At 37.1% G+C, this 19051-nt stretch overlaps 1 protein-coding gene across 1 annotated transcript in view; it reads left to right on the top strand.

The window, feature by feature from the left end:
• The first annotated feature begins 9338 nt into the window (after positions 1-9338).
• Positions 9339-19051, top strand: part of TMEFF1 (transmembrane protein with EGF like and two follistatin like domains 1) — a 51926-nt gene continuing 42213 nt past the window's right edge. The window contains exons 1-2 of the mRNA XM_026054962.1: positions 9339-9444; positions 13964-14093. Coding sequence (XP_025910747.1) covers positions 9364-9444; positions 13964-14093 — 211 coding nt within the window. The 5' untranslated portion in view covers positions 9339-9363. The remainder of the gene's footprint in view (positions 9445-13963; positions 14094-19051) is intronic.

Raw genomic sequence — 19051 nt, 5'->3', positions numbered from 1 at the left:
AAAGCTGTCTAGCCCTTAACCTTGGTTCCCACTGGCTTCTGCTAGTTTATCTGTACTTTCTCAGGATGTATCATTCCCAGCTGCACCAGTGTCCTTGGTAAACTACTTCAAAGCACATAGCAGCAGCTACAGTCTGAGGCCTAAGGCTTCAGCAAATTTAGCTACTTATGCTAAGCAAGTTGTGCTAAGCAACTAATCCTAAACAGTGTAGTTCCATACTCTATATTTCATATAGATTATTGTTCTGAAGTACCGCAAGGGCCCCAACAGATCAGGCACTTTTGTTGCTTTCTTTACTGTTGCTCACAGAGGTAAATGCTCCCTTTTCTGACAGCAGCAGATATCCGAAGGCAGGGACTGGGAAGGGGAGATAACTAAAACCTTTATAGAAAGGTGATGTTTTCATTGCATCAAAGAACTGTTCACATCAAGGTTTGTTTCTGTTCTGCTGCAAAAGAAATTGAAGTGAGCAGCAGGGCTTTTAGCTCTACAGCTATTTAGATCCATTCCCCATCCATCCCCCATCTGTAAACAAATACTGTAATTATGAAGGTTCTACAAGGCATGAGGCCTCTATTGCAGCTCTTGATCTGGCAAATAGGCTCCTAAACAAAGCAATGTATTCAAGTTTTGTGCCAGAAATGGGATCAGAATTTGTCCAAATCTCTTCTGCAATTTAGAATCAACTTGAGTTTCATGTATCAGTTACAGATCTAAGAAAAAATTGCCTGTAATGTTTATGGAGGCTAACTAGTCACCTCAGTGTTGTTTTTTACCATTCGTTTACTTTTCTCAGGCCTTCAAGTTCTTAAGGAGTGATACTACTACACTCTTAGTAAAAATGAGAGCTCTGTTGTTTTGGAATGTTTTTTTCATTCCACTGTAGGCTTAGGAAAATAATTGTTCGATTTTCTTTATGAACAGGACTAAAGAGTTCACTTCGATTTGTAATTAGTCATAGAAAGCTTTCTTCAGAAAGAATATTTGGTAGCAAAACCTATCACTTCCTTAGGAGCAGTATGTTTGCCTGCTTGACTCTTATACTGGTAATGATCCTAGAAAGCAGGTAAAAAAATCCCAATCTGGGAGCCAGGAGAGAGGAGGGATAGAGCACAACCTTAGCTGGAAATGTTTTGGGTATTTGAACATCTACCGCATGGGCATGTGAACATCAGAGAGAGAGAGCAAGTAGACATTGAAAAAAGAACAAACAAGATAACATTTTCCCACTGACTGTACGTGCACATGCTCCACAACAGTCAGGAATTAACAGCATAATATATGCAAATGAAAAATTTCATAGGAATCCAACTAGCTGAAGCATGCTTGGTAAAATCTAAGAGCACTATTTCTGAAGTTATTTTACCAAAGTGCATTCCTTTATATAGGCATTAGCATTTAGCTGCTTCCTGAAACTAAGCCATACATCAGTTATCCCAGTATATTTCCTTGGAAATCAAAGAAGCTGGTAATCAAATCAGTTGATTGGATTTGATTATCAATCAAATCCCTGTATATTTCCTTAGTAATCAAATTCAGGTCTTAAATATAAGCTGAAAAGTTGTATTTGATATGGGATAGAGCTGTGGCACAGGATAGGTTCCCTTAGCTAGATATTGGACACTTTCCTACATTTGGGAAGATCTATTTTGTCAGGATATCTTGCAATTTCAGAAAATAAAAGCAGAAGTAAATATTATTATGGGCATTCAGCCCCCCATAAAAGTTAATGCTACAGCTTCCCTTAGCAGAGTGGTTCCTGATTTTACCATCTCCTGTGCAGTGTGTAATCTCTTTGAGCAGTCCTAAAAAGTACATGTGTTTATAAATGTTTACACGAGCAAAGCCTAAATTTCTAAATCACAATGTGTAAGGACATTAAGTAGCTCAATGAGTTAAGAAGAACTAATTACCCCTTATTTTGCATGTGTTTGTGATTTCGTACCCTGAGCTTGTCTCCCTATACATCCCCTCAACTCTTTTGATTACACAGATTTGGACCCTTCTCCTCCAAACAGCCACTGATTTTTCATAAACTTGTAGGAAGTTCATTATCTCTGAGATCTCTACCACTGTCAGATTTGGCTGAAATTGCACAGTGAGTGCAAAAGTTACAGGCAAAAATTGTCAGAGAAGCATTTGGAGAGTCATTGCTCTTGCACAGCCTTGGTTTCCTTAGAAACTAGACTTAAGATTAGTAATAAATGTTGTAATCAATTTCTTTGTTAATTATCTATATAAGCATGTTTCTTTTTGAATATTTTGTTTTACATGAAAATATACAATGACATACTAACTTCTTTATAACAGCCTTGTATAATCATGTTCAACAGTTTTTGTAGTAACACAGATTCTGGTTTGTAAGCAAGTTTTGAAGCCAGTGCCCTGGATAGTTGCTAACAGAAAAACACACCAGATTTGTGTTCTGATGGCCAGATTACCACACTATCTAACCTTGATACAAACAAAGGTGTTTGTGAGAGAGAAAACCATTTAAAGTACTCACTGCATCTTTTTACTCTTTTCAACTAATTGCACAGCTAGTTGATTTGTACCATTTGCTGAAATATTCATCTACAGAATATACATAATTTCTGAAATATTGTCAAACCTTTTAATATAACAAAAATGTGCCTCACTTTCTCTACAAATACATTTTTGGTATGATGGAAACAGAAATGCACCATGGGCTGAATTCAATATTTTGACAGAACTGTCATCCGTACGCTCATCACTATGACACTTTCCTTACTTTTTCACATTGAATGGAGTTAGTCTGAGGTATACTGGTAATGTGAATAATTGTAGAGTGGGCGACTCTCAAGTTCAAAGCCAGTCTTGTTACCTTGCTGTGTGAGTGCTGGTTGTTAAAATTTGCTGTGGTTTCCTATTGTGTGCAGGAATACTAATTACTTTAGCAGCACATATGCATTCAGTTCTTCTCTATTTTAAAAGGAGATTATGGTGAGAGCAGGGGCCGCTCACACACTGTATTCTGAGTTGAATTATGTGCAAATGAAACATTTTACAGACATGAGACATCGAAAAAAACAGAAGTAAACACTAGATATTTCCTTAAAGTGGTATCCATGGCCAATGACAGAAATTTACAAGGCTGAGCAATATGTGCTGGCTTGTTTTAAAGTAAACCATCTTCACCACGTACGCATGGAARAACACTTCACTTTCAACCTTTGGTGTGTTAGGTGAGTTTGGCTCCTAGTTTTGYGTTTTGCTACAGAAACAGAACACAGAAGTTGCGGTACTGTCAGGAAAATGCCGATGAATGTGGCACACCAAAGCTGATGGAAGAGAAATCCAATATACAAAGAATCTTAATTTCTAGTTTCTTGGGGGGAAGAAGAGGAGGGGGAGAGCTGTTTCACATTTCTGCTGCAGGAATTAGAACTCTTAACACATCATTTCACTATCTTAAAAGAAGCCACACAGTCTCCAGGAAAAAGCTATTCTTAGGTAATCTTATTGCTGGTGTAACATAATGCCAGTAAAGGGAATACTGCTTTTCAGACTCTGCTAAGGCCTGGTCCTTGCTTTTTCAGTGGCTCTGCAAATGGACACAGCTGATTTGGAGATTTTTTTTCCCCCTTAAACTTCTTATTTCAACTTGCAAAGCGGAAACAGCACCTTGAATGTTTCTCTGATGCTCCRAAGGGATCAGAGAAAGGGTAGCGGTTGAGCTGTAAAGACTGGCTAAGGGAGGGAAGTGAAAGAGTGATGTAGTAGGAACCAATGGGGAGTTGGAGACCTGCAATAAAATGAATAGGAACAAGTTCTTTTGTATATGGCTGTAACATATTTATCAGTGAGATTCTCTTTGTACCCAGTGGCTGATGGGGTATGACTTAATCCCATTTCAAACACATATACCAGCACTTTGGCAGGGTCAGAACAAATAGCTTATACATTGGGACTCCCGTAGTTTGATTCTTGTCCACAATGTGCGTGTAATAGTTCTGTCAGCATTTGCATGATTTACTGCAGCTATGGCTGTATTAGGTGTACTTTGAAAGAGCAAAAGGATGGGACTGAAGTTGCTGATTATGACACCTAACTTAAAGTATTTTATGTGTATGTGTGCGCATGTGAGCTAAGTGTCTGGGTCAGTGTCAAAGCCACTATAATCAATGGAAATATAAACTGACTTAAACTAGGACCAGTTGAGATGCTCATATGTCTGCATTGGGCCGGTAGGATCTACAGGAGAGCTGTCTTGTTTTGTTCTGTATTGGCAGCTGGAGGCCAGCTTGGATATCCTAAGGGCATTCAAAATTTTCCCTGGAGAATCTTTTTTGTGGTAATTTTGTTTACATGTGATGTCACCTTCATGGTTTAAGTTGACAGGTTATGCTTGGGAACAACTGAGGCATAGACCTATCTCTGGGTGTCATCTTTGTTGGGACAAAGACAGGGACTGGCAGGTGAAGTTTTATTCAAAAGTTTGATTTAAGGCATAAGCTATTATTTTGTTACAGGAAAAGCTCAATTCAACAGCTTCCTTATGGGAAGGGTTTTCTTTTTTGTTTTTCCCCATTAAGTTCTCCAACCAGTTTGAAATAGTTTTCCAAACTCAGAACAATCACAAGCCAGAGAATCCAATCCAGAGTCATAAGACTGACTCCTCAAAATGAGTGGTTCAGATTTTGCTGTTCAGATTTTGACTCTCTTTGGTGAGCCTGACTGCTCATCCAGTCATCATACTACTTTGTCAGGGTATACTTTGTGGACTGTAGCATACCGTCCCACAACATAATTACTCATCTGACCAACCTGGCCCAGGGATTCATACAATGCTACCTTTTCCCAGGCAAATGTTGACCCACTCCTGGTGTACTTCACAATTTCAGGGGTTCTTTCAAACCCTATAATATCATACCCTTTCTGAACTTTGCCAGGTCTGTCTCTGTGTGTGTATATAACCTCCAGGAGACACATGCCCTTCTTTAAAGCTTGGCTTCATAAAGAACAGTTTGAAGGGCGGAAAAGCAGTAGTAAGGTGCCCCACACTATCTTGCCCTTTCCCTCTGGTGAGAAAGATGCAAAAACTGCTCTCCCTCTACTAGCAAATGCCTAGGTCATGAGGAAGTGGGGGTGGTCTTGGCAGCTTCTCAGGTGGAGTTCTCTTCCATAGGAAACAGAAAACAAAGACAGGCAGGCAGAGATGGGTTTTCCCAGCCACAGCAGAAATACTTAAGAGGGCCAAAGCTGGCGGCAGTTCTACTAAACATGCCCACTCACTTCCACATGGAAAAGGTGGTTTCTTTCCCCTTTTATCCACTCACCTTTACTATGTACTAGTGCCAACCTCAGGAGACAATGAGTTTTTAAAAAACAAATTGCTTTTGAAATTACTGGATTTTCCCACTCTAAATTTTATTTTATTCTCTAGGTATCCAGCGCATGTGCTATGTACTTGAACTGCAAATGTGATTTCATCTTCAGGTTCATAATTTTAACATGTGTAGTTTACCTTGGTGATAAAGGTTCATGCCTCAAAACATTACATTTTGAGGTCACAGCCAAAAAGGCAATCTCCAGTTATTTCCATTGGACTATACTTTGAATTCTTTGAGTGGAGACAAAATGGAAAAGGCTTTACTTGATTTTTAGTGATGTCTCAGATTATCACAGGGTGAATTTCTTTCAAAAGAGAGGGGAAAAAAAGCAAAAAGATCTTGACGTGGGTCTTTGCAGCCAAATTCCTGCAAACTGCTGTGTGCAGGTCAGACATCACAGCATCAGGAACTGTATTGCCAGAACAAACAGATACTAGCGAATCATTTTTAATACCTCATTTCAGGTCTTTGGAAATTAATTTTATCATAAATTTGGAAGCTTGATTTAATTGCACTAATTGTATTTTCTTCTGGGAGTTGATGGATTACTACTTACTCTCTTCTCTCTGTATGCAATGAATCATATAGGGGTTTTCTCTTATTTACACCAGTTAGTCTTGGAAATGAGTTGTGATAGGCATTAAAGAAACATGCAAGAAATTATCTTAAACCATTTGCTAGATGTTCTTACTCCTTTTGTAGGTCCATTCTCACATATAATGATAATGATTCCATTCTTCTGGAAATAATAGCAGAAACTCCTTCTTAATTCTTTTTCTGTGGGGATTCCATTCAAGAGAGAGCATATATTAGACATGCCAGATATCTACTGTTACTCTTCAAATCACTCTATTAACATTCATTCTCATTTATTCATTTTTGAATAAAACGCAGTAGATGTGAAAGTCATTATGGCTACCACACTTCCCAGTATTTGTGATGCTATCAAATATAATTGTATACATGTCAGAGCTTTGATTTTACTGTTGCTTAGAATTTGCTACTGAAGGGAAACAGGAATTAGATGACATCCTATCATAAAAAAAGTTCATCTATCACATTCAAGTGCCAGTCACCAGGGTATCTTGTCTTTCATACAGTTTTGAAGTATCATGTTGGCTCCTGGTCTTTGAATGATCAGTAACAGTTCATTACTTTCTTGTTGAGGGTTCTTCCCTTATGCAAAGAAGCTTATAATTAGTGTTTATAATTTATATGGAAAGAAACACAATTCACTCCTAAAATTAAGTGAGTTATAACTGTCCTTTCTGTCCTCTTAATTCCTCCTGAGGATATTTTTTTAAATGAAGTCTCAGTTCATTATGTTGGAGGCAAGGGCTGATTCCCTGCCCGCATCTTCACTTTTTCTATTCTAATTTTGCTCTGACACCTTTCATTTTCTCACTGGCTTTTGCAGTTGGAGCAGTAATTAAGTTAGGCACAAGTACATCTCACCCTGTTGCTGAACTGCTAGCTGGGGACAGCTTTTGATTTACCCTGGATCCCTCCCCTCCCATGCTAAAAAGTTAGATCACTGCCCTGTAGAGAAGAAACTCCTTCTAGCAACCTGGCAGGTGGATAGCTGTCAAGGAAACCTCTGTGGGGCAGCCAGGATGAGGAGACAGACTGGAGACAAACACGTGCTCCTCTTTTAGCCTGGAGAATAGACAGAGGTTGATAGCAAGCCTTCATGGAAGAGCTGGGGCAGTGGAAATCATGTAGCCCCACAGGATTTCAAGCATGAATTAGAGCTGCCTTGGGCTTTCTTTCAGTGATATAGGGTATGAGGCAAGCCTGTGCATAGCATCTGAGTACAGCCATTTTGAGAATGGAGGTGTTCAGAATTGGAGCCCATATGTGTTTAGTTTCCCAGGCTCATAAGAATAGGATTTTGAAAGCTGTTAGCACTGTAATTTATCCATCTGGTTATTCCCTTTTATAAATTATATTCTCTGAAATACAGTATCACCAAAAGGTGCATTCTTCTCTTGGGTATGACAATCATTTCCTCTTAATTAATCTTGATAGTTTGTTCATCTTCATGGAGTAGATCTTCACGAGGGGAAAGAAATACACATTTCCTTCAGGAACAAATTATGAACACAAAAAATGGAAAAGCTGCAATGTTCTTTCAGATTAACTCAGATCCTACAATGAATCAATCACATTTGATAAATGGCGACATAAAGAATAACATTAGAGAACATGTGCACGTGGTTGGTATGGCAACCAGGATATCTAACTATCAAATGGCATAGACATCACACTCCTCATTTATATCTTCAGGAATGATGGACACAATGAAAAAAAAAATTTTTTAGAATTATATTTTTTAGAATTTTTTGTCTTGGCTAAGAAAATACAGGACTTATCACTGGATGTTCTGTTGAGCTATACTCCTGTAACTTCAATACTATAAAAAAAATGTAATTATGCTATATTAAATATATAAGTATATAGCATATTGTAACAATATATATTATATTAACTATTGTATGTATATATTATATATATTTATATATAATACATATTATATATTTATATATAATATATTTATATATTTGTGTAATACAATTTTATAACAAACATATTTTATGATATATTTAAATATTTATACATATTATATGAACTAATATATAATTTTAAATTTATTTATATAAATTATGTGGGTGGGTGTATAATGTTATATAAACCTACAGGAGCAGTTTTAGAGTGTTACTGTTATATCAGTGTTGACATTATTGTGAGCAAGGGGGTGACTTCCTGTTTAAGATTGCAAGTGACAGTAAGAATTATTTTCTTCTACTTTTGACCTACATTTCACAGTTTCTGAATGGCAGTTTTCAGTGTTTTCTTTAATCCAATCATCTGGATAGAGTTTGCTTATTAAAAGTTATAGAAAATATTTTAAAACATACAGCTGTAAATGAATCTGTTAGTGGGTCATATTACTAAAGGGTTCTGGAGATCTCTGACTGGAGTCAAAGCACAGAAGATCCTTTTAAGGAATGTCATTCAGTGCACTCTTAAATGGGGACAGTGGATTTTCCCAGAGCCCTTGGTGTTATTTTCACTTTTTCATTGTAATCAATAGTAACAATACTATTCAACTGAATCTAGCAAGATCATATTTTGGCTAAAATTGACTGCTTCCATTATCCCACCTGTATCTTCTATTGTTCTTTCTCCTACATACAGTTCAAATCAAAAATCGGAAGAGTATATTTAATCTCCTTCAAAACTACCCTTGGATGTGATGCCAAAAAAACCTGATACCAGTTAAGCAGCTGTTGTGCCTATGGTATTGATTTATACAGTCTCTTTGTTCCTTTATACTCCTCAAGTCAGTTAGCCTTTTGTACCTCTCCTATAAGCCTACTGAAGCAGGAAGTATTTTATTTTTATATATTTTTATGTAGCATCTAAGACAAAGGGCTCTGGTCCATTACTCTGACTCCTCCAGTGCAAGTAAATTATAATATTTTATATGCACTTAAATGTATTTTTAGTTTGAAAGACAATAGTGTGGATTACCTGTAGACTGGAATACAGGGCAGAAAAATTCTGAAGAAGTTTCTTCAGAATTTCTTCCTTTTCAGAATCTTTCTGGCAAGTCAGACAAAAAGCTACAGTGGGCAAGAAACATGGGCTACTGCTTGTGTAAGGGTGCTGACTCCTACCAGGAGTGGAGGACACAAAACATGATTTTAGCAGTGTAAACTTGCACCTGCTCTGAAACTATGTGTGTGGTGAAGCAGAATTTAGCCATGACTGCTGTGCCAATGAAATGAACCTCCCTCTTGGGAACAGGATGTGGCCAATTCAACACAGCATATGGGACAACTTTTTTTCCTTCAGTTTCTGCAGGGGCGGGAGGGAGTGGAAGGATTCAGTGGGCTTAAGAACAAGACAGACCCTATAGTCTCAAAAATTACTTATGTTACAATTTCTTTTCTGTCTTCTTCTCCTTTTTTTCATAGAGTTAAATGTAAGAGAGCCTGATGTAAGAATGTGTGATGAATCATCATGTAAATATGGAGGAGTGTGTAAAGAAGAGGGTGATGGCTTGAAATGTGCATGTCAGTTTCAGGTAAGGATTTTTCTCTTTTCTGGCTGCTTTTCCTGCCTGCTTTTTCTGGTATATTGAAGTATTACTAGAAAGGACATTTCAAAAATTTCACTCATCAAAATACTTGTATAATCCAGCCATATCCTAATTCTTCATTGGGATTGTATGTGACTGAGCTTTACATGGTTGTGCTCAGGAAGCAATTGGTGAGTACAATTTCACATCAGTCCCCTGTTAAGTTTTGTTAAGTCAGTCTGCATCACAGACCGATGTCCAGAGTAAAGGAAGGCTGCCACATGCCTGATGCCTGTGGTCTTTTCCATCAGGACAGGTGGAGATGGGGAGCACCAGATGATACCTGCTCTCTCTGCCTTCCCCCTTCATCTCATCCTGCCCCTGAGACCTGAGATGAGAAGGAAGGTGACCTAGATGAAGTTTTATGGTTTAAATCTGGTACTTCTTATAGAACACTTGTGCTAATATTAGTATTTGGAAGATTCTTCTCTATTCTGCTGGTGGCCAAACATGGCACTTTTTACCATGGAGAATCTTAGGTCATTGTGATTATTTTTCTTGTCATATTTCTTACCTAGATAGTTGACTTGGCATGGATCTCTGCACCACAGAATCTCCTAGTCAAATCATAGTGGCAAGGTGTGTATTTTGTCAGACTCCCCAAATTCCATGTCCTTCTTCTGAGACACAGGCCATAATAGTTTTAATTCCTGTGGGCTGAAAATAATAGTAACAACAAATACATTTAAATTGGACCCAAAGAGGAAGAAAGTACAAAAGTACAAAAATGTTCTCTGGCACTGTGTGTGGGCAAGTGAAAATCAGATAATAACAGAATCACCAGTGATCATAAACTTTCTTGACTGAAAATGGTGAATTAGCCCCACTCAGAAAAAATAGTGAGATTTAATTTTAAAAAATCCTCTGAACTCTTAAAAATTAGTAAATATCAAGTTCTCATAATTTGGCATATTGATTTTTGAGCCTTTAATATACACAGTCCATACTTTTTTATAACTAACATGGCAATCCCCCCCCCCCCACTTTTTAGATAAAAGAGAATACTGAGATTCTTTGTTTTCATAATTTATATCCAGGATAAAAATATGAAATATTATGACACTCCTGGTGAAACTGCAAGAGTTGTCAGTGTTATTAATCAACTCTAGGGTGGGCTGTCCTTCAGAGTTTTAAAAATAATCTTGTATTCTGTTCACAATAAGCTATAAATCAAGAGGAACCAGATTAGCAACAGTGTGCATGTGATCTTACACTGGTTTTAGATTTTAGGGTATCAGAGCTGGCTTTTGAAGTAGTGAAGTTTAGGTGGGTGACTATGGTAAGGGCATTCTGTAACTTACATCCCGTAAGAACAATGGGATCTGATTGCCTCTTAAAATGAGAACAAGTTCTTAGCAGAAGGCTATTATTCATCAGCCTTCACTCTAGCGGTAACTTTTATTTATGAAGAATAATAAAATCAAAACCCAGTAATAATAAAAAAATGCAAAGAAAATCAATTCTAAGCTAAGCAAAGGTTTTGTTTATTTCATATAGGTGGTAAATTTGATGGCTCCCTTATACTGAGGTCATGAAGAGTAAAACAGGAGCTGGCCACCTATGTGATAAACTGATACTTCTTCTTGGGAATAATATAGGTTTCAAAAATGGAATTTTCATGCTGATTAATAAGCTTCCTTGTATTTCCTGAAAAACTTATCCTGTACTCTAAGGAAAGAAGTCTAAGCATGAGGAGAATATACTGTATTTTTCAGACATAGCAGATTGAATTCCTCCTGGTGCTCTCCACCTTAATTATACAGCTGAAACTAGCGCCTCCAAAATATCCCCTCCCAAAAATTCCCAGCCCAAACCACTAGGTTCTCTACATGAAAAACCATCTAACAGCTAGTTAGATTTTTCTGTTGACCTTAGAAGGTCTGGAAAAGGAGTTGGACAGATTTGTGTGCAGTGGTTCAATTAAACACACACTGAAAGGGGAACGGGGGGATATAAGGCAGTTCTCCATAAATAGCATTTCCTATCCCCACAGCTGGAGACAGAGTACTTGGCTAAATGGACCATTGGTCTGATTCATTAAGGCATTTCTTATGTTTTTACAATTGCAGTTTAAAAAAATGTATTCTGGAAAGAGAACTGCCTAACTAAAATACTCTCAGCTGTGGGTGCTGGTCAGCTGAGGATTTTCCTGTTGAAGGAGAACTGTCACAAGGTGCAAGGCTAATGAACTTGGCTTTCCTGGCTGCCTGATAATGGGAAGTTTTGGTGAACAAAGGAGCACTGTTTTTCAGAGCCACCCTTAAACTTAAATATAAGTTGAAGACTAGCACAACCTGTCCTTCAAATTCAAGAAAATGCATATAGATCTCAGTTTCCTTTTAGCCATCACCACTCCTTCTCCATCCCTCTTATACTAAAAAAGCCCCTCTGCCTGAGAGAATCTGAATGTGTAGTCATTCCTGGCTGAGTATCATTTCTTAAATTTTTAGTGTTCTAAAACTTTAAATAGTAATGAATCATAGGTTTTCCTCTTAGGATCCCCTTTGGAGGGCAGATTTCAGTGTTGTCATTGAAACACATATAATGTCATGGCAGCAAGAGCTCCGTGGGACTCTACCTCTCTGAACATCTTGCAGGCTTTCTCTGCCTTGCCATGTCATCTACTCTACTTAAGTGATGTACTGAAGTTTTAGGCTCCAAAATTAAATTTGCGGATCAGATATAACTGAGGTGCTAAAGGATTCTTCTAAGGGTTCTGTGCTCTGCTTGCATTGACCTTAATGATATCCTGTCTTTCAGCAGCCCTAGCCATTATAAAGGATACTTCTGCTTTTATTATAACTGTGAGGTGAGGAAAAAAATGTGTTCACCAAACTTTTATAAAGGTCTTTTGCTGCAATTTGTATGATATTTTACAAAACTTAAATTAAAGAAAGGCAATACTCAACATCCAGTGATGGATATCCAGACATCCCAAATCACTAAAGAATTATCAAACTGTAAAGAAAAGGAATCATTTTGCCTCCCAATTTTTTACCCTTGGTACAGAAACTGGCAACTTTTAAACATCACTCAGCAACTTTTAGATTGAATTGAAAATTATCTATTGGAAAGTATTGTTTTCTAAAAAAAAGTCTCCTTTTCATTTATTCACTAATGCTGACTGTTGAGTGTGAAATATGACAGGACTGAAGGCTGTGATAAAATGTCTGCAAGCTATTCAATAAATGAAAGTATCACAAAACTGTTTAGAAATATTTTTCAGAGCTGGCAACATGATTTATTTCCATCTGTGCATGCTTATTTCATTCTCAGTTGGTAATCTTTGGAAGGATGACAAAGGAGGAAGGATAATTTCCTTCAAAATTTAGYATTTTGAGGTTTTTGTATGCCAAAATCAAAGAATTTTCAGCCACAGAGAATATCATTTAGAATTCAGAGAAGAAATTGTTGCCACTCTTTGGGACAGTTTAGCTTAAATAACATCATTTTTTGTGTGTCAGCTCTCTTTCACTGGGTGAGCTATATCAGTTTAATCATACATTTTACATGTTTAAAACATGTAAATTTGGGGGCTAGACTGTGTCTTTGTTCATTGTTTCTTGTTGTTTTTTTTTTCCCCCTTGGGGTTTTAAAGGTGCAAAAGATGTCTAGAATTACCATTATCATATAAGCCCCAAATAGGGCAACGTGTATTTTTCCATTCAAGGAAGTGGGGTTTGGATATCCAGGTTGGTAGGAAGTGACCTGGCACTCACTGGTGCCAGGTGGAATGGCTGTTTCAGTATGTTTCTCAGAATATTTTTGTACACATTATACATATAAGAGGCACATAGTCTGTCTGTCTTAGAATGTAAAAAATAATAAAATACAGGCTGTCCCTAACTAAATCAGTCCAAATGAWAATTTTTCTCTTCTTCCTTTTTTAAAAATATACCAACCCTAATGACTTTGAGCTCRATATTTTTCCATACAGCAGTACAAAAGTATTATTACAGTTATTGACTGAGTAGAACAGACTCATGATACTCATGAATTTAATGGGGATGGTGATTGTTTTCCATCTCCCTTGAAAGACTGTTCTATGACCAAAAAGATCAGCAAATCCCCCCTTAAACAATGTTCACCTTAAATTCTCCTTTGCTCAGTTTCATCCCTCAGTGCCCAGTCATACATTCTTCTATTATCTTGAAGACGTTTTCTCTTGCCTCAGTGTGCTTATCCTTCAGATTCTTGTAGATGCTTGTCATATTCCCTCCAGTCATTTTTGAGACCCACTATAGTTATTCAGTTATTTTAATCTTTCTTACTAAATTAAGATGTTCAGAGGAATGCCTACAGTGATATTGAGAAACTAATTTTTTTTAAATTTTCCTTTAGTGAACAGAATGATAATTTGTTAGCAACATCATATATACACAACTATCATCCTGTATATTAACATGCAGCTGAGATTATTCACATGACTTTGTAGGACTGAGTTGCTTTATAATTTCTTTTTCAGTGTCACACAAATTATATTCCTGTTTGTGGATCGAATGGCGACACTTACCAAAATGAGTGCTTCCTTAGGAGAGCTGCATGCAAGCATCAGAAAGAGATAACAGTGGTATCAAGAGGACCTTGTTATGCTGGTATGTAAAATATCATTTTATGTCACTAATGAATGATGTTACAGGGTTCTTTTTTAGTTTTGCTTTTAATTCTAGAGAGATTCATTTTTGTGCTTTTTGTACAATGAAATAATGTGGAAACCACAAGTCCTCCTTAATGATGAAATATAGTTATACAGAAGAAATCTGATATGTCTCTGATATGCTAACAGGTAAATAAATAAAAACACTTAAAGGAGAAATACTTTATTTGAGACAATGCTGGTGAATACTAAAGGGGAGCTTTGATATTAATTCACAAGGCTTACAACAAAATTGAGCAGATTCCAGATTAGTCATTTCTTTAGGATTCATTTTTTTGGATGTACAGAATTAGTGTGACACCCAGCAAGTGACATCCATCATCCTGACTGCCACTACTAATTTCATTTTGGTTCATTACATCCAAGCTGTGCTTTGGGACATTCCATATCTTTTGATACATAAAAGTTATACTTTGTTATTATTAGACCAAGTAAGATACATGTCTCTGGTAGCCAAGTGTGACTACAGACCAAATAGACATTCCTAGCTAGCTTTACATTTGCTAGTTTAGTAATAGATGACAACTTAGGGGCAGCAGCCTGTTACTCGGTGGAAGCTGCAACAATCCACCTGGAAATCAGGATAAATATCTGGCAGTTTACCCAGGCAAAGTTCCACGCTGCTGCTCTGTTGTCAGTCCCAGAGCTAGCTAATTTAAATCCAGCTTGGCTACATTTACATAAGCTGCTCTAACGCCTTTGACTGCACCATAGACCTATCCCAAGATTCTGTTTTGTTTACAGACATCCAAAATGATCTATGACTTCAGTACTAGAACTAATGAAACCTGTGTTCTGTACCCAGCTCAGCTGTGTAATTCCAGCATACTTCAGACAGATGACTGAATACACCTTCTTCTTCAGTCTCCCACCTGTAAACTAACTCCAAAAGCCACAGGAATAGGACAAAATCCATTATAATTTTGAAGAACTCACATATTCCAATAACAATACCCCAGAAGTAGATTGAACTGAGGCTGTATAAATATATTTTTTTAATTTCATGCACAATTAAGAAAAAAGACTCAATGTAAAAGGTTTTTTCTCTCACTAAAATAAAACAGTAGGAGAATGTTTTGGAAAACAAAAAAAATTTTTTTTTATATGTGGTTTATCCTACTACAAAAAAGACATTCTGAAATGAAAAATTGATTCTTCTGAGTTTCAAGTCTCTGCTAATCACTATGTCTCTCAGCTACTTTGAGATTTTTTTTTAACCTTCCTCTCCTTTTCGTTTTACACAAAAACCAGGAAATGCAGCATAATTTTTAGCAGTCAGTGTAATAGATCAAGACATGTACTGAGACACAGTTGACTAGAAAGTACTGAAAATACATTTCTGAAACTGAGGATGTGATTCAGGCTTCATATTGGATTTACACTTGTACAATTTACAGTGCTTCAGTGGAGTTCTACCGGAACTGTAACTGTTATTTCCTAAGTATCTGACATCCTCTGATTAATTTTAGAATATTAGATCATAAAAGCCATTCTCTGGAACCTATCCATTCTATGTCTATGATAATAGGTAATTGTGAAGTCAATATATTTGTACTCTTGATCTGTAGAACATACATAGTGAGAATCAAATACCTAAATTTAAAAAATCCTTTATACAATCACATTAATTTTCAGCTAGTGCCTCAGAATTTGCTATGAAAATGCTTTGTTCTGAGATGCCTTTAAGAACTAAGTAGATATTCACTAGTTTCTTATCCTAATTTCAGTTTTTCAAAACAAAGGCCGGTTCTATCCTGGCAGGATATACAAGAGACAATAGGATGAAATTCTCCCTGTAGTGATGCATTAAGACTAAGTAATTTTTAAAATATGTCAGAATTCTGAATCTCATACAAGAGTAACATACTTCCCACTTGCGAGGGATTACTCCCTTCCAAAGCTATGGTAATAGAACAGACTATACAGAATGGTTTGGTCAGCTTCCTATTACCTATTTCTTGTCAGGTAACATTTTGGTTACATTTTTAAGGTCATGATGGGTTATTTAACTGCATATTTATATATTTCATTCCTTTGTCCAAATGCTGTCAGAGATGAGGGATCCCAAAATAAGCAATATTAAAGAAAGTAAATCATAGCTGCTTTAGGAATTAATAAAATGCAAATTTTTTTATTAAAAATGGTGTTTTAGATAAATGTAAGAGAATGTTTAACTGAAGCTTTGGAGTTCGCATATAGAGGTCTCAACATTTACAAAGCAAATTTTTACATGAAGGGACGTTGCTTTTTCAAATATGTGGGTTTACAGAGGAGTTTAATAACCATTGACAGAAGCTGTGGATGATTAGGGTCTGTGAGTTTCAGCCAATACCTGTAGGCCCATATTGCAGAGTATGGAAAAAACAGGAAAATGAGTGAAATGCAGCCTCAGTGTTCTCTTTGCTCAATACCTAGTTATACATTTAAGAAGTGATTGATGGTAAGCTATATAAAATTTTGTCCTACAACTAACTTGGCCTTTTGTACTCACGAGGAATGAGTCATCCAGTCTATGGTCGAGTGGAGGTAAATAGGGCCCTTGCTCTACATTAAAGTCCCTACCAGTAGTACTACCTGATAGTATTGCCTATCTTCCACCACTTTTCCTCCTTGCTCTGTTGCTCATTTCCCCATCAGTTGGGACTGGGCAGCTGATTGTGGGATTATGTTGTGTACCAGATCAGTGAACTATTCCAGCTTTTTTTTTTTTTTTAAACTTTTTATAGACTTATATTTCCCAGTCTTATCAATTTCCTATTTGCAGTACAGCCCCATAAATGCAGAGATGGGAACATACAGCAGGTCGTGAGGAGATGGCAATACCTAAACCAGGACTGCTGCCAGACTCAAAGGATCAGCAGTCTAGATGCTGACCTGAAGCCTTGGTCAGCTCAGAGAGGATGACATTAAATTGAAATTCATTCATGCTATGCCACCTGAGGATTCTCTCTTCGAGGTTATCCTGAACTGGCTGGCTAAAAGGCTATAAGAAACTAGGGAGAGAGGGTGGTCAGTGTGTTCAGAGTATTGAGAAGGAAAGTCACAAAGTCACAAAGATTTCTTCTGCCTCTTTCTGCTGGGAAATTCATTGTGTTTTACRGGTTTAGAAGAAATAAGTGTAGCAAATAAGAAATGGACTTTTATGATTCATTCCTAAGAAGGCATGCTCCTGTTAGCCCACACACAGTGCCACGATTTTGACTGCTGCCAGATTTATATTATATGCATGTGAAAATGAAACCACACAATGATATAGTACTTGATATTTTAAAATATTGTACTTAGACATTCTCAGTGTACTGCATATATTTGGAAGGCATAGTTCATTGCTTTTTATCTAAGGATTTCTGAAGTTTTTTAAAAAAAGTTATTGCATAGCTAGAAACAAATAATAGCTCTATTACATTCTCTCCCCCACCCCCCATTTTCTGTTTTATCCCTTTGTGATACATCACACTGCAGAAAAGAATGATTCTCTTAAGATTGGCTTTAATTTAATGTTCTTCAGTCTGAAGTAATCAAACTGTTACCCTGAATTGGAATGCACAGGTTTTTACTGTGAGTGGTTATTTCTGTGGGACACTCACAACGAAGCATAATTAGATACACACATTGTCCTGAAAAGGAATATACGCTAAATTTAATCCTTTTGTGGGAGTTAAGAATGTTCTACGCAACTCACTTCTGGATTTATAAACTGTGAAAATAACTCTTCATGCTCTCCCAACAAAGCCACAACAAACCTGAAAACCTGATATGAAAACATACATTTATTTTGATAGTTGACTGAGAAACTTATTTCTAGATTTTTTGTGGTACAGGAAATATACTTTAAATAAATAAATAAATAAAGCCCTCTTACTAAAGCAGCTATGTTTTCCTGTCCAGCCTGCAATGAGGGCTTGCAACAACAGAGCATCTCCCTTCTGTCATTATGAAGGAAATGTTTTGGAAGTAAAGAGCAAGGCTTACATAGATATACCTCATCAACACATGCCAGAATTTAATATCTAGTGCTTCTTTTGCAAGATATAATTAAGCAGGAAATAGCTAGCAGCATCAAGTGATAGCAAAAGCTTTTTCCCCAAAGATGTAGAGGAAAATAGGCATTCCTGTTGGATAGCCTGGCACAGTGGAGGTTAAAAGCCCATCTCCAGCAGCCAGAGGCCTTGCAGCTGCTGGCAATTAGGCTTGTCAGCACTCTTCCCCAAAGATCCTGCTGGCCTATCAAAACTGAAGGTAATTGATAGCAGGCAGCCGTGTTCCTGGAGGGTGGGGATATAAATCTAGCAGGAGGAGGATGAAGTTGTTGTGGCTAGGATGTGGTGAGAGCTGAGCTAGTATACTTCTTAACAAACTTCTTCTGTGCACTGGCAGCACTGTGAATGGTGCTCCCCTGCCTATGAGCAGCGGGAAGTTGGAGCTTGCATTGTTTTGCTTTGATCTTTGCTCTGACTGGGTCTTGAGATGGTCTGTTCCAATTTTGGATCTCTTCTGAAACTCTAGCCTTTGCACTGCTGCTTTGAGATTTCAGTGATCTGTACTGCTGCAGGAGACAGTGCAGAATTGCACAGTGCTGCAGAAAGAGTGAAATTTAAAAGCTCCCACCCAGTTTTCATAGCAGCACCCTCATTGCCTTATCTAGTATCAACTGTAGATCAGGATGTTCTTTAATAGCAAGTTAACAACAATCTTACCTACTCTTTAGCTAAAGGCACTTTTCTCTATTCAGAATTAAATGGCAAAAAGCTTGCCCTGTCCCACCATAGAAAGGGTTACTTAATTAGATCTCCATTAACCTGAAAATCCAGATGGATTATAATCAACTAACAGGAACTGTGACTTAAGATAGCAGCTGCCCTTTCTCTCTTCTATTTGATGAAAAGAGTAATTGAA

Source organism: Apteryx rowi, unplaced genomic scaffold (genome assembly GCF_003343035.1).
Source record: "Apteryx rowi isolate R43461 unplaced genomic scaffold, aptRow1 scaffold_977, whole genome shotgun sequence".
Classification (NCBI taxonomy): domain Eukaryota; kingdom Metazoa; phylum Chordata; class Aves; order Apterygiformes; family Apterygidae; genus Apteryx; species Apteryx rowi.
This window is presented reverse-complemented; position numbering and strand designations above follow the sequence as displayed.